The sequence below is a fragment of the Mustelus asterias genome, chromosome 6 (genome assembly GCF_964213995.1).
Source record: "Mustelus asterias chromosome 6, sMusAst1.hap1.1, whole genome shotgun sequence".
NCBI classification, from domain to species: domain Eukaryota; kingdom Metazoa; phylum Chordata; class Chondrichthyes; order Carcharhiniformes; family Triakidae; genus Mustelus; species Mustelus asterias.
This window is the reverse complement of record NC_135806.1, coordinates 72,198,907-72,215,975: the sequence shown is the minus strand read 5'-3', so window position 1 is coordinate 72,215,975 and position 17,069 is coordinate 72,198,907. Positions and strand designations below refer to the sequence as shown.

At 42.6% G+C, this 17,069-nt stretch overlaps 1 protein-coding gene across 1 annotated transcript in view; it reads right to left on the bottom strand.

The window, feature by feature from the left end:
* Nucleotides 1-17,069, bottom strand: part of trpm6 (transient receptor potential cation channel, subfamily M, member 6) — a 159,811-nt gene that overhangs the window by 36,821 nt on the left and 105,921 nt on the right. The window contains exons 25-26 of the mRNA XM_078213871.1: nt 14,181-14,313; nt 10,489-11,414 (exon numbers count right to left, since the gene is read on the bottom strand). Of these exons, the coding sequence (XP_078069997.1) occupies nt 10,489-11,414; nt 14,181-14,313 (1,059 nt within the window). The remainder of the gene's footprint in view (nt 1-10,488; nt 11,415-14,180; nt 14,314-17,069) is intronic.

Sequence of the window (17,069 nt, the reverse complement as noted above, 5' to 3'; positions counted from 1 at the left end):
GAAAACCTTTGTGAACAAGAGTCAGCGAGATGAATGGCAAGTGCCTTTTCTTTGCTACGGACCAATGAACCTATTTTGTTTTCTTCTGAGCTATTATTCAAGTTCACCAGCGAACACAACCCAACACTAATTCTCCAAAGTGTTTTTTCCTGCTGTACATAATACTGCATATTTTGATTAAGTACGTACTTCTAAGAAGATTCTTGGTTACTCCTTTTTAATACAAATATAATTGATTCTAAAGTGTAGGGAAAAGCTACAAACCTGGTTTGAAGTTCAGTCAAAGATGGACAACAATCTTCTTCTTCAGTTCTCTGCCTGAAGGCAGGTCCTTAGCAATTATTCACCAAACAATTTGGTATTATGGTTAGGGCAAGGAGGCAGGCCCCTCAGTCTACTGAAGCCAGAACAGGGATTGAACCCTATGCTGATACACATGCTAGCCATCTAACCAACTGAGCAAAATGCCCCACCCCATGCACAACAAAACTTCACCTCAAACGATGTCCTTAAAACGTCACTGCATGGCTTTGATATCATGTTGGCATCCTGATCATGAACATTTTGATTTGAATAACCACCAGCTTCATGACCTGCTGAAGCAAAGCACAGGGACAAGAATTTCAGTGTTCAGACCTCCATACATAGCAAACTACATTTCATCCTGGATCAAAGCTCGGTGAAAGATAATTCTAAAAAAACCAATGCCCAAGCAAGAATCATGGGCGGAATTTTAAGGTCCCTCCGGTGGTGGGATTTTTCAGTCCCGCCAATGTCAATGGGCTTTTGGACTGTTGGCCACATTTTACAGCCTCGCTCCCGCCAGGATGGGATCGTAATATTCCATCCCATGTTTATCAACATTTAAATAATATTTACATTGAACAAGGATCATGCAATGAGTTAGAAAAATGTGGTCTTGGCCATAGCTAATGTTAATAATCCATATCAATTGTGAGGTGACAGAATGGGATAGTTCTCATGCCAATATTTCCTTCCCCTCCTCCACACTCTTTGAACTCAGTGTAGACATGAACCTAAATGCTCTAAGTGATAGTGAAACTCACAAAGAAAGAGCTCCCATAAACATGCTCTAACAAAGAAGCATTTAATATATCCCATGCTAAACACTTATCATATATACTTACATATAAAGTGACCTTGTGTATTAAATCAACTTCCCAAAAGCCACTCAAAACAAAACAGCGTAAGATTTCCTCTAACCACAATGTGTTTTGAATGAGTTTTTCAAAGAATAGGCGGTGGTGTGTTTTCCTAACCCTCGGCTTTTGAGTCTGAATTTTACTAATAATCCATAAAAACGCATGTCAGGATTAAGGCAGATTGTTAGTTTTATCTTTCACACACAAAACCTAGAAAAAGGTGTTTTTGCCACTTCTTATTGTGCATACAGACACGCGCATGAGTAAAGGAGTTTTATGGTACAAGGACCAATGAACAAAATGAATATTTGTTCATGTGAGTTCTCGGGTTCAAAGTCAGAGGCCAGAGGGTGTTTCCTTCATGATGGGCTTCTGGTCCAATGAGATTGGTTAAACGATATGTAAATCCTTGAGACAACTGAGGGTGCTACATGTTGGACTTTTCTGTGCTTATACTGCTTGACATGCATCATTTTAAAATCAAGCAGGCTTTGTGCAGTTGAGCCTGCTTACCCAGACCAGCTGCTTGAATTCTGTCCAGTTGATGTTAAAACGGTGATCTGGCTGTGAAGCCCAAAGATGCAATATTAAACTGTCTGAAAGGCCAAAAGCTCAGGTCGTATGTCCTTCATTAACAGCTCAGATTGGCTATGCTTTCAGGACTGATAATTAGTCATTACTTGTTGAAAGAGGTACCATCTATGTTGAGGATAGCCATTATGTAGGCACACCCACTGACTCTGCTAGTCAATACTTTTCAGTGCATACTAATACATGTGACAATAATAAATCAAATCAAATCAAGTTGACTTATCAGATGCAAATTATGGGGGCGATTCTCCTGGCCTGCTGCGCTACTCAAGAGGCATCAGTCGGGGCCTGTAGCATGACTCGCGACTGGTGTCCAGTCGATCATGAGTTTCCCAGGCAATGTTTTTCAATGTAATCAGCCTTGTGCCGGAAATAGGCGCGAAGCTGATAACCACATTGAAATCGCAGAGGGGGCAGGGCCAAATGGGGACAGGGACTATCGGTGGTGGTGGGGATCTGTGCACTCTGCAATGGGAACGGTGGGAGAGGGAGAGAGGAGGCGATCAGTGCTCCACAATGGGGGGGTGGGGGAGGAGATCGGGGCTGCACATGGGGGCGGGGGTCGGGTAGACTGGCGATTGGAGGGGGGTGCTGCTGGGTCAGGTAGGCAAGCGATCAGGGGTTTGGGAAGCCATCAATCAGGAGAAGGGGGTTTGGAAAGAAATCGGAAGGCCGGCGATCAGGGAGTCAGTGCAAATGCACTGATCTCCCCACTGACAGATCAGCTCATGTGCAGTGGCGTTTAACATGCTGATTCCGGCCTCTCCAACAGGATGAGGCCTGCCCCCCCCAACCCTAACTTACTGGGGTCAATCTCCCTGAGGCACTCTGTGGAGCACAGAGTGTCGGAGATTCATAAAACTAAGTACGACCAAAAAACGAGGGTGGGGGGATCTCCTGTTTTCTCCCCTGTTGGGCACTTAGGGGAGGATCGCCCCCTACATTCCTGTATTTTAACTTTGAAATTGATCTGAACAGCCCCAAGTGTCATATGAATCTGTTCGTAGCTCAATAGGCATGATGAGGTGTGATATTCCTGAAAGCAAAACCAATCCGAGAAAATAATTATTTTTTTCCTTGAAACTCCTGGGGATAGCACTGATACAAAGAAAGAACCCCACCCTCAGATGACTTGTAGCAGCCATCTTCATTGTTCAACCGAAAAGTTCATTTTAAAAAAACAGTAAGGATGAAATTTGAATATGTAGTGATGGGTTTCTTTTCATCTCATAGGAATTGTAACACTGTCTTAGCAAAGCACCCGCAATAAAAACCCAAAATCAATATACGTAAACATGAATTATATAGATAGGTTGAGTGATTGGGCAAAAATCTGGCAGATGGAGTATAATGTAAAGTTGTTCACTTTGGCGGAGTGAATAAAAAAGCAGAGTATTACTTAAATGGAAAACGATTAAGGAATTCCGAGGTGCAGAGGGATCTAAGTGTTCTCGTGCATGAGTCACATCATATTAGTTTGCAGGTACAGCACGTAATCAAGAAGACGAAGTTAAGGTTATCCTTTATTATAAGGGGAATTGAACATTAAAGTCAGGATGTTATGCTTCAGTTATACAGGGTGAGCCCACATCTCAAATATTGTGTGCAGTGCTGGTTTCCTGATTTAAGGAAGGGTGTAAATGTGTTGGAGGTGGTTCAGATGAAGTTTACTAGATTAAAGCCGGGAATGAGTGGGTTGTCCAATGAAGATAGGTTGAAGAGGCTGGGCTTGTTTCCACTGGAGTTAAGAGGGAGGAGTGAATTGATCAAAGTATATATGATCCTTGACAAGGTAGATCTGGAAAGGATGTTTCCTCTTGTTCCATTTGGGACAGAGATGAAGAGAATGTTTCACTCTCAGAGGGTTGTGCCCTTTGGAACTCTCTGCCCCCCAAAAAATGGTAGATCGAGAATCAAAGGTTTTAGGGGGTAGATGGTAATGTAGAAATGGAAACATAAACAAATCAGCCATAATTTTGTTGAATGGCCTACTTTTGTTCCTGAGCTGGGAATTTGTATACAACACAGATATAATGACAAGAACTGGCTTTGAGAAGATTGAAGTCATCATTAAATTGTTGCTGCTGGCCACACTTTAATCCCATTCCTCATCCTAAAGACAAAGTTACTGTGAACACATGGAACTGCTCTGGGTTGAAGGTGACCTGAATGTCATTTTTGCTTAAGTTGACTATATCAGATCAGTAACACTCAATGGAATCCTCTGCTGCTTGAATTGAAATGCAATCCTTGACTGCTGATGCTATGGACCACTGTTTTCTAAGTGTAATGGCTTGATTCCTTTGTCCACAATGGATCTCGATGCACAGCATTACACAGAATTCTATAGCACAGAAACAAGACATTTGGCCCAACAGGTTTATGCCAGTGTTTCTGCTCCACTCAAGCCTTCTCCCACCTTCCTTCATCTCACCGATCAACTTGTCCTCCCATTCCTTTCTACTCACATGTTTATCTAGCTTCCCCTATGTTGTTCACCTCAATTACTCCATGTCACAGCAAGTTCCACTCTCTAAAGAAGCTTATTCTGAATTGCTTTTTGGATTTATTAATGACCAGCTTAGATGTATGACCTTTGATGGTGAACTCCCAAAGAAGTGGAAACACCTAGGTCGGAATTTGAACGGTTTGCCCTGCCTATCGATGGGCTGAGTGAGCCGGTAAAATTGCGTGAGAGCTGAGAAATCAGGATCACGCCCGATGGTGTATTTAAATTTATTTAAATGAAGATTTGCACCTGTTTAGTAACTCCGGCACTCAATTGTCCAGGCTTGCTTGCCCTTGTGGCCTTGCAGGGAGAGGTTCTCTCCGGCAAAGAAAACACCTGCTCTCCATGAACAGGGAATAGTCATGTTGCCCTCAGTGGTAGAACTGGAAGCCATTGAGACCCCCTGGGGTGGCTGAGGGCAAAGGGGATGCCCTTTGGGCAGTGCCAGCCTGACAGTGCCAGCCTGGCACCTTGGCACTGCCAGCCTGGCATCTTGGTAATGCCCACTGGGCATTGTCAGGGGGTGGGGCTTATGGGGAAGGGCCTATGGAGCAGGGCTTATGGAGGCAGGGCCTGGAGGGGCGGGGCCTGAAGGGGTGGCCCGTTTGGGGAGGTAGGGTGGGCTCGCTGCTGTTCTGCAGGAGATCAGTATGAGGGGGAAGAGGGGCCTACTGCCACTCTGCCTATAATTGGTGAGGTGAGGGAAGTGGGCGCCGGTGCTACTCTGCATCAGATCGGTGGGGGGGGGCACATGATTGGTCTGGACAGTGGGGGGGGGGGGGGCCGCAGGGGCTATATTTCTGGGAGGTGTGGGGCTCGCGATCGGCTGCTGTGTTCAGACTGGCTACAGCAGCAGAGGCCTGACAGGTTCTCTCTCTCTGTCAGACCTCTCCAGTTGCTATTGCGCATGTGCAGCATCAGAGGTCTGCACATGTGCAATAGCTCCCTCTGCTGATTGCTGGTGAATTAAGCCCTGCCAACAGCCTGTAGCAGCTAGAAATGGTCGAGTCTATTTTTCATTGCACTATGTGCACATGATTGGGCATAAAAACACACCCAAAAAACAGACCTGGAACTCTCCCATTTTCACGCTAGCTGGACACTTAGCATCATTCTTGTAAAATTCTGTCCCTGATCTCTGTCTACCCTATGGAAGCACTTCATTATTTACTTAAAGACCTTTATCAGATCAATTCCCAGTCTTCTCTTTTCTAGAGCAAATATCCTATTCAGTCTTTGCTGAGAGATGCTTGCTCAGTTTTCTCCTAATCAGGAGAGTCTTTGTGCCAGCTATGTATGGGATAAGCAACGCAAAGAGATTTGAATTCTGAACTGTAGCTCCTGATCTCAAACACACAGTAATAAAAAGAAGTTTAAAGATAGCACATCCAGAAAACAAATCCTTTTCAATTTCATTATAAAACAAATAGTGGAAAAGTATCACTCTTATTAACCAGATTACATAAGGTTTCATCTTTTCTTAATCTCACACTTTAATATGGAAGTGATCTATAAGATAACATACTAATTTGGTTGAAAGTGGAAATAGTTAGCCAGTTTTTGTTACATTCCTTCTCATCCACATTCTTCTCACTTCCATCATTGCTTTGTTGAGTTGAGTCCAAACTCTTCTGGGAGCACCCGTCTATTGTAATTACCTGCAACAAACCAGTTTGTGCACTTTATTGGGTGAAATACAGAAAGTTTATATAAGGAGGGAACTGTTCCAACCCTATATGTTCAGCACAATGTAAGCTTTACCCAATCCATCCAACTAGAGAACTGAAGTAGCTCCATCAGTGGTGTGAGTGAACCTTCCAAGAATTCTGACTGTCCAGCTTCAGAGATCTTGCAGAACTGAGGATCCCAACACTTTCCCTAAGTGGCAAGGTGGCACAGCACTAGGACCCGGGTTCGATTCCCGGCCTGGGTCACTGTATGTGAGGAGTCTGCACGTTCCCCCCGTGTCTGCGTGGGTTTCCTCCGGGTGCTTCGGTTTCCTCCCAGTGCAAAAGATGTGCTGGTTAGGTGCATTGGCCATACTAAATTCTCCCTCACTGTGCCCAAACAGGCACCCAAGTGTGGCGACCAGGGAATTTTCACAGTAACTTCATTGCAGTGTTAATGAAGCTTACTTATGACACTAATAAATAAATAAAAAGGCGTACACATAAATCTCAATCTACCCAATCAGACTGGGATTAGCTCAGATTTCTGTCTGGAATCTGATTTTTATGAAAGCTGATGATAAACTGATATGACCTACTTATGCTGATGAAGAAGTCTTTTGTTTTGGTGTTTTTAAAAATTGAAAAGTGTAAGTGAAATGCATCTGCCTTCAAGGAATAAATCAAAGACTTAAAGGCCCATGATTGTCATGAAAATGTAACAAATCTTTACTCATTTCCTGTAGCTTTATGACACAAGCCAATACATATTGGAATAGAAAATTCAACATCATCACCAAGGCGCAATGTCAACAAATTCTGCAGTGTAAAGAAATATAACACTGTGTGAGACTACTGATACTAATTCTACAGTAACGAGGCATTTCACAGAAGCCACATGTCTTCCTTTGGAGTGGCCAAAAATGAATGGACTGATCTTTCTCATTCGCCTTCTTACAACTGCTTACAGTAGCATTGGCAAGGCTTAGAAACAGTTTAACATACCAATCTTTCAGTAAGTGGTGGTAGTATATTTTATGGGTGACCAATAGAAAAGATATAGTCAGGTATGTTGTGTAGTGTAGTGCATTACAGCGATGTATGGCTGCTATACATAACACCTGTATATGTGATACCGGGAAGGACTCCTGCAAACAGCATAAAAAAGACAAATAGTGCTCTTTAAAATATACTGCGGTATGTTTTTGGTTCTCACTAAAGTATACATTTTCATCTCACTTACTCACCGGTACTTGCAATTTTGGAGGTTTCTTTTGTCTTCTGAAGGATGTTATCCGACTATTTTGGGACTTTGTTTTTGACCTCATTGAGTGGTAAAGCTGTGAGGGTTTTTTAAAGGCTAAAGGGAGGGAAAATGCCAACATTAAAGATGAGGAAAATGAGAACTTGTGAGTTGATTCAACTTTGTCAGAAAATAGGACATAAAAGAAAGATCTGAACAACAAAAATTAGGGCCAGATGAAACCATGTTTAAGACTCCAATTTTCTTGAGGGGAGTCTGGATGCCATAAATGATGTAGAAATGTTGATGGGCCGAATGGCATCCTTCTGCACTGTAGGTATTCTATGATTCTAAGAGCAACAGACAATCGGATTGTCATCTGTTCCACCAGTTCAAAGGTTTTAACGTATTCAGCTTTGAAGCTTTTGTTGACACTTGTGCAATAGAATCTCACTCTGAATGCTTGGCTGAGCTCCAAAACCCATTAATGGATTTAGCTCAGCAGGGATTGATGATACAACTGTCAAGGAAACTTTGAGCTTTATTTTGATTGAGCATTTTATGAACTCCTAAGAAGATAATGATTTTGAAGGTGTTTTTGAATGGCATCTCAAAGACTTCCCTTGTAATTATAGGGCTCAGGAGTTGTGTCCATTGTGGATACTGATTAAATGAGCATGGATGCATGGGGGGAATGGGGAGTATAGGGGTAAGGGAGGGGTTAGGGTGCATAACACTCATGTACAGAACTGGGCTAGTGAATGACTGAACAGAAGCAGGGCTTCTAACTATCCAGTCTTAGCATCTGCCTGCCTCCATTTCCACATCGGGCCTTCTTCCAGAGGCAGCAGCTCTGACTGTAGCCTGTCTCCACCACCCGACGATGAAAATAGTGTGGGTGGGCACTGCTTGGAAGGAGGCAGGATCACAAAGTCAGGAAATCTCCCGACTCACGATTCCTGCCTCAAAGGGGAAAATCCCTTGGTCTCAGAATACAGCCTTCATCAGATATGTTCCAGTCTGAATGCTTTGATCTGTATATACGTGAGGTAATATATCGGTCACTCCACCTTGTGTGCCTTTAATGTAATGGTAACTATTTGCATACCTTATTTAATACTCCAGAATCTGCAGCCACTGATACAACTCTGGTTGCAGTTTAATCTTTTGATAATTAGAGTCTCATTGCAAATATCCCCAGATTTGTGTGATACAGCAGAAACTAGCTAGGAGTAGATTTAATGTTGAAATCAAAAACAGAGGATTATAAACAGGTAAATATTTTTTGAAAAACTTACAGTAAAATAAAAATCTGACATCTCAAGCATTGAAATAAGTGTTCCAGCCACATTATGGGGTTTCTCTCTCTTATTTTTGCATTCCTTTGGGTTTCAATGACCCCAGTGCATAGCAGGTTCTCCGCATCACCTGTACTTTCCACTACATGAGACGACGTTAGGTGCTGTCATATGAAAGGTACACTGATCTAATCCAGATCACCCATGGCTGATGCACATCTGTGTTACTCATACCAACCTCTGCATTATAGGCTGTATGGAGATAGATACTACTGCAAAGATAGCTAATAAGGATGATAACTTTTAATTGTACTTTGGGCCACCGATCTTATTATCATATAGATGATGCAATAGTAGAGACCCACACAGATTCATCTGCCAATTCTCGGGTAAGTGATCAGGTAAGCTCACAGAGGCTTGGAGATAGAGCAATTTGACCTGGGAGTGCGATGGGAGGGGTGTGGAGGTTTGGAAAGAAGATCACGGTTAACTGGAGTGATGTTGGAGGGTCAGGGGTGTGGTTGGAATGGCAGATGGAGAATAGGAAGTCAGGACCAGGGAGAAATCTGGGTGGGACAGGAGGTCAGAGTTAAGAGCGAGATTAGAAATTTTAGGACCAGGACTAGTGGTAAGTATTTTAATTGCTTATCTTTTTAAATTACTTAGTGTAGGTTTTCCCAGAGGCAATCAGCAATGGCGCTTTTTGTCTCCCACCTCAAAAGATTCAGGAGGGAGCAAACTGCATATATTAATGGCTTAATGCCTGATTTTGATGTAGGTAAAGGATGCCTTTTCTCTGGCCTTTATCAATATGGGGTCTAATAGGGCTTGCACCAAAATTGTGCTGGATACAAAACAGCACCTGTAGCTACAGAGCCAGATTTCTTAAAAACCATTCATGGCTTGTTACTGACAAGGCCAATCTTTTATTGCCCATCCCTAACTATTAAGTGGTTTGTTTGGCCACTTGAGAGGGTGGCTCAGAGTCAACCACTTTGAGATTAAAGACCAGACCAGACCAGGTAAGGAGAGCAGATTTGCTTCCCTATAGAGCATTACTTAACTTTATTTTATTTCATTTCAACATGGCTCCTAAGGTCTGCCCATGGTGGATACTGGGTGAATTGGCATGGAGAGTATAAAGGCCAAGGTTGGTTAGTGGGTTGGCATGTGGCATTAGATAGCACGAGGGTTATAAGTGGCTCTGGGGTGGATACGGAACATGATTCAGCAAGGTGGCATAAGGAGCAGATTAAGGGTTAATGGCATGTGACAGGCGAATCTAGAGGGCCTAAAATGTAATCGAAAAACTGGGACAAAGTCCCAGAGAACTGAGGTAGGCCTTTTAACTATCCTGCCTCAGCACTCAGCAATCCCTGTGGTCACCTCCGATCTGTTTCTGTGGTCGGCAGGCCCAATTCTATCCCACATACCTTACCCGGAGCGAAAATCATATCATTCAGGGCCTTTCTACCAAGGCGGGTCTAGCAAGTCGGGAAATTTCCCAACTCGAGCTACCTGCTTTGATAGTAAAATCCAAACTATTGTTGATTAAATGGACCAATTCTCACCACAGGCCATATATCTCCACTTTCCATTAAAATGTTCTATTAAAGCATTGTTTGCAATATGCGTTGATATATACAGGATGCAAATTGTTAAGAAATCACTCTTTAATTTAGCTTGTGGCTTCTTGAGGTTATAGACATTTGCCCATTAGTAATATTGCAAAATATAATCTAAATTAAACCTTTAATTTTGCTTCTGCTCCACAGATTCTCTTCCTTCTGAATCCTGAACCTGAAGCTGTTTCTTCGAGAAGATGAACCGTTCCTTCTCAGTGGATTTATCCAGTAGGAAATGCTGTTATCCTTGTGCTTGGAGAAACACTCCAAGCCAGCGCTAGTAAGTCCACATCTGTCTGAACTGCATGAGAAGGAATGAGACTTTCTGACTTGGGGGTGGCATAATTCATCATTCCTACATTTAGAGTCAGTATTGAATAAAGAATGCACACATTTTTTATTTTGTTTCTCCAAACTGGCACTGAAGATCCCTGGCTCATCATCTTCGTTGAATGCCCAGTTGACGTAACCACCTTCAATCTCCTCACTGTGACTGCTTGATAATGGGGAAGTGTCAATAACAATGGGAGAGGCTTGCAGGTTCCATGAAAGTTGATTCACTCTCCCATCAGTCGTTACTGGTGACATTTGAATAACATCCCATTGTTTACCATGGTCTTCTGCCTTAAGCTGTTCAGGGAGCATCCTTTGAAAGCTGAGTTGTACTGGTGTGCTGCAGGGGCTTTTCTCTCGCTTCAGAGCAATTGAGTTTAAATCGGTCAATGTCGGAGTGCTTGGAAGCGACAGATTAAAACGGAGTTCTGTACACTTAGGACTTTCAAGAGGTGAGGGGAATAGGAAGAACTGACCATATTTATGAGGTGATGTGGGTTCAGATAACACCCCTGACATGACAGTATCACCTTCCAACCCTTTTTGCTTAAGACGTGTTCGGTCAGCAAATAACCCTTGTCTGTTCTCGTCCTGTTTTTCCAATTTCGGTAATTCAGCTCCAATGTTTGCATTGTGGTAGCACAGCGAAGGCTTTTGGCTGTTGGTTAAGTTTCGAAGTAACGAAGGTGGAGTGCTATAATAATTTTGTTTCGCTTCAGCAGAAAGATTGTCCAAGGGATTCAGGTGGATCACGTTGCTCCAGCTATGGGGCAACTTTCGAAAGTCATTGCTTTCAGTGTTGTTCCCTAAGAATGCGTCGTCCACCTTTAAACTATCCACAGCAGAGATCACTTTTAGGGTGTCCACAGTCAGTGCCGAGAGGTCCTGCAGATGTCCAAGCTGGCTGTCCAAACTGTGCAAAGATTCCTTGACGTAATGCACTTTTTCATTTACTTCCTCCAAACGCATTGCCATTTCTTCAACTCTAGAAAAGAAAACACGTTTTAGTCATTTTGATTCCTCTAATTTACCACATTTTCTGAAACAGCCTATTAGAAATCTCCAGCTGAAGCACCTTGGGATGTTAAAGGCACTATATAAAGGCAAGTTTTTGGTGTTTGGATCTCAATCTGCCAATGCTCTTTATTGTAGTAGTCAGCCCGATGGCAGCAGTTTTCCAGTTACCCCCCAAGCAGATATAGTCTGACTGCAGCAGTCAAATGGTATCTTAGTTTGTTTTGGTCCAATCAATTTTCTAATATCTATATAGGCAATCACTTTCCTTATTTCCTGTTTTTCCTTCCTGTAAAACATCTTGCAATTTTTTTTTTCCTTGAAAGGCACTCGACAAAAAGTATGTTGTTGCTGAATTATATAGACTGAAGGCTGATTGAGAGTAAGCAATAAGGTTGTAGGTTATAAAAACCATCCACTATTTCAGCATATTCCCACCTTGATGTAAACATGCGTACATCAAGAAAGTTGGAAATTAGGTATACCAGATTCTGACCTAGCAGTGACTGTAATAGTTTTGTGATGGCCAAAACTTTGCTTACAAGACCATTGCCATGAAACAGCCAAGGCAGTAACTCCCTACTCTGGGAATTCCTTCAGAGTGGCCTGACATATGGCATACCTGATCAGGCCATACATGTTTGTTGGTCCACGAGCAGACATGGGATCCATCTGAGGTCCAGGTAAATGAGATTTAGCTGCAACTGGAAGGACTTATGCAGGATTACATAGAAACATAGAAAATAGGAGCAGGAGTGGGCCATTCGGCCCTTGGAGCCTACTCCGCCATTCATTATGATCATGACTGATCATCCAACTCAATAGCCTGATCCCACCTTCCCCCAATAATCTTTGATCCCCTTCGCATTAAGAGTTATATCTAACTGCGTCTTGAAAACATTCAATGTTTGGGCCTCAACTACTTTCTGTGGTAACGAATTCCATAGTCTGACCACTCTCTGGGTGAAGAGACTTTTCCTCATCTCTGTCCTAAACTGTCTACCCTGTACCCTCAGACTATGACCCCTGGTTCTGGACACCCCAACCATCGGGAAAATCCTTCTTGCATCTAACCTGTCTAGTCCGGTTAGAATTTTATATGTTTTGACTAGATTGCCCCCCCTCATTCTTCTGAACTCCAGTGAATACAATCCTAACCAACTCAATCTCTCCTCTGGGATGGCATGGTGACACAGTGGTTAGCACTGCTGTCTCACAGCGCCAGGGACCCGGGTTCGATTCCCACCTTGGGAGTCTGCACGCTCTCCATGTTTGCGTGGATTCCCTCCAGGTGCTCCGGTTTCCACAGTCTGAAAGACATGCTGGTTAAGTGCATTGGCCATGCTAAATTCTTCCTCAGTGTACCCGAACAGGCACCAGAGTGTGGTGACTAGGGGATTTTCACAGTAACTTCATTGCAGTATTAATGTAAGTCCACTTGTGACATTAATAAATAAATTTAAACTCATACATCATTCCAGGAATCAGTCTGGTAAACCTTCCCTGCATGCCTTCTAGAGCAAGAACATCCTTCCCCAGATAAGGAGATCAAAACTGCATACAATATTCCAGGTGTGGCCTCACCAAGGCCCTGTATAATTGCAGCAAGACATCCCTATTCCTGTACTCAAATCCTCTCGCTATGAAGGCCAACATACCATTTGCCTTTTTTACTGCCTGCTGTACCAGCATGTTTACCTGAATGCCTAGCTCACTCATATGGTGTGCTTCTATACCAGGCAGTGCAATTATTCAATATTTATTCAGGAGCCATAATTAATTAATTAGCATAATTCTATGGTTCTAATGCTAAAACTAACATTTATTTATCCAATGTGATAATTTAGTTTCCTGCAAGTTTTATGCTGTCAGCTTTTCAGCAAAAATGCATGTCCTGTAATTTGAAAGAAGAGTTTAATTTAAAATTGGAGTGAGAAATAGGCATACGCACACAAACACTCACAATCTGCTTTTATGAATACCAAGAGAAATGATATACAGGAGAGTTTTTAAGCTCATTAGATGGATGTTTGGGATAGAAGTGTCATGTCAGGGACATGGAGAGTCAACCAGTGTCTACATAGCTGTTAGCTCTGCATTCACAAAACTTGGAATAAACAAAACTCAACAGAAGGCTTTAACTGCTTAAAGTTTTTTGTTTCAAAAAAAGTAAACTTCACCAACAAGACTGGAGTGCTCCAACATAATAAATTTATTCTTTGTCTAACACAATACAGAAGTTTAGTCCATAAGTTAACTTAAACCCCATGCATAGCAACCAGCTTGTGCATTTTTGAATATTTTACTGTGTTTAAGATGTTACGTGCATCAAAGTTGTTGGTGATGGTGTTACAATGGATTAGCATTTTGACCTTTCACCTCCAGATTAATGGGTGAAAATGTATCCCCCATGTTGCCAATAAAGACATCAATAAATGAGTTTATAGAGTCATAATCAAGTTCACAATAAGCACAGCTTTAAAGCACATTCCCCTATTTCAGTGCCATTCAGGGACATTGTAAGAATGATTTGTATAAAGCATGGAAGTATCGTAATGATGCTGTAGAGGGCGCTATTCTGAGGTTGAAGTCAAGATATATTTTTGGAGCAGAATTTGAGTGAGCTTACTCGAAGGTTGGCGAGACTCCCATGACCCGCTGACACTGGCACTCCAAATCTTAATAAGCATAAAACTTAGCAATAATACTGTTAATCGGGAAACTGCTGCAGCTTTACCTTTCAGTTGTTACTCTAATTCTTTCATTGTCACTTGAACGGAGATTTTCATTCTTCTCATGAAAGTATTGCTCCACACATAACTCTTCAAAGTCATGAAGCTTTTTCAATTCCTCCTGACTCAGATACAATTCTATTCAAAACAAAATGGCAATTTTCACTTATTCCCTAAACTGGTCAAAACATTCAGCATCAAACAAGTCTTTGTTTTAGAAAAACATCTTTATTATTTCCTTTTTCTCCCGGTCTTCCAAAGCCAGGAATTTTATGGAATAAATAACAGCCAGGTTGTCTGCTTCCAGGTCTCGAACCATGATACTCTCGAGACAGCTGTAGTGATTGTACCTACCACTTCCCGATCCCTACAATCAACAAGTAGTCTCTCAAGTTTTCAGTTTGTATGTGGGCAAATTGACTGGGGTTTCACTGCCCGCATGATGTTCCTTCCCATTGAAGTCACTGGATCTGAAGCTGCCAGTTTTCTCCTCGTGCCCAAAATGCTTACATATATTGACCTCACTGTCCACACAACATGAGCTATTAGTTTACCCAACAAGTGCTGCTCTTTTTTTCATTCGTTCGTGGGACATGGGCATCATTGGCTGGTCAGCATTTATTGCCCATCCCTAGTTTCCCTTGAACTGAGTGGCATGCAAGGCCATTTCAGAAGGCAGTTGAGAGTCAACCACATTGATGTGGGTCTGGAATCACGTGTAGGCCAGACCAGATAAGGACAGCAGATTTCTTTCCCTGAAGGACCTCAGTGAACAAGATGGGTTTTTCTAACAATGGTTTCATCATCATCAGTTGATTCTTAATTCCAGATATTTTTTATGGAATTCAAATTCCACCATCTGCCATGGTGGGATTCGAACCTGGGTCCCCAGAACTTTAGCTGAGTTTCTGGATTCAATACTCCAGTGATAATACCACTAGGCCATCGTCTCCCCTTACTTTCATGATTGATCATAAATATATTGATGGTCTTAAGTGACTTCAGTGAACAGAATTGCATCATCAAGAGTATCAAGTCTTCTGTCTTTTTGAATTAAAGATTCATTGTTTTTTTTAATACTTTTCCAATTCAATCAAATCAAGTCCAATTCAGAGTCTCAACAAGTTGAGACATTTCCGATCCAGGCTGACAAGACAGGGCATGCAATCCTCTACCCTGTCTTGGGCCTGATCTACATGAGCCAAGCTGATTGGAGTAGGCAGACGTCTCCGCACCCCCCCCCTCCCCCCCCAGGCCCGATCCCATCTGCATGATCTACATGAGCCAAGCTGATTGGAGTAGGCAGACGTCTCCGCATGATCTACATGAACCAAGCTGATTGGAGAAGGGGGAGGTTCCTCCTCCAAGACTTGAGCTCATTTGCATCTTAGCCAAAAGGCCGAGATGCCGCTTTAAAAAATTGCTTCATATGAAGCTTCAGTGTAACCTAATGACCTCAACCAAGTGCGGCCGACCATGGGCTGCCGACCATACTACACTTGATCTTAGCCGATAAGTGTAGTTATGCGGATGCTGCACTTGGTTGAGGTCATTAGGTTACATTTTTAAAAGCGTCATCTCGGCCTTTTGGCTAAGATGCAAATGAGCTCAAGTCTTGGAGGAGGTATTGCTTTGCTCCTCCAATCAGCTTGGCTCATGTAGATCGGGCCCAGGACAGGGCAATTTGGTCACTTGCTCTGTCTTGTCAGCCTGGATCGGAAATGTCTCAACTTGTTGAGACTTTGAATTGGATTTGATTTGATTGAATTGGAAAAGTATAAAAAATAATCCGCAGACCACACCCAATCTTAGCCAAAAGGCCGAGAAGCGAATTAAAGATTCATTGTTGGTTTATATGTCAGCTCACTGTGTTCCAGTTTCCAATCATGTCCAGGGCAGATTTCTTAGAAATTCACAACTGAGAGTTCCCTTCAATGTCCAATAGAGGGCACCAAACTAACATCACTGATCAACAGCACTGTATATGTCAATTACATTGAATTGAATTGGTTGAAGTGACAGGCTGTAAAAATCTGCAGTACATGTAACATAAATTTGGTTCTGCTGGAAACAAGACTGGAACTAGAATACCATTGCGTTGAAGAATTCAGCCTTGCAGGGGAGAACCACGTGCTATCACTTACAAAGATATGCCATGAGGTCCCCGGCTTTCAAAACAATCCAGCTTATGATCAGTAGAAGTGCACTTGGACAGACAGGGCATAAATCTGGTCCCCTGGGCAGATATGGAGACCACTTAGATGTTCAGGCTGAGATTGTGGTCTGAGCCCTCAAATCAAAACGGACACTTACTTCAACAATTAAATCAGAGCCCTAGGAATGGAGGCCATGGCGTTACAACCATAGGAATAATTTTCATTTTGGACACGAGATGAAAGCTGGTAGCAATGAATTAGCAGCCTGCTGTATAACCCGCACAATTTTCCTTTCTAACGTCTGAAGGAACACAGGCAGGTGTCAATGCCAATGACTCAAAATTCCAAGCTGCAGCTTGTTCAGGCTCCAATGTGTTGTATCATCATGCTAATTTACACCACTGATCCTTCTTACTGGCTAAGCTCATTTACAAATCACAATGCGCTTCTTGGTCTTTTGGCTAAGATCAAGTGTAGTTTTGCTGCGCTGGTTGAAGTCATGAGGTTACACTGAGGCTTCACTTGAAGCAATTTTTTAAAGCGGCATCCCGGCCTTTTGGCTAAGATGCAAATTAGATCAAGCCTTGGAGGAGTTGCAATGCCTGCTCCAATCAGCTTGGACCATGTAGATCAAGCCCAAGACAGGAAGCGGCCAGCTTGTCTTGTCAGATTGGATCTGGAATGTCTCACTTGTTGAGACTTTGAATTGGACTTTGATTGGATTGAATTGGATATAAA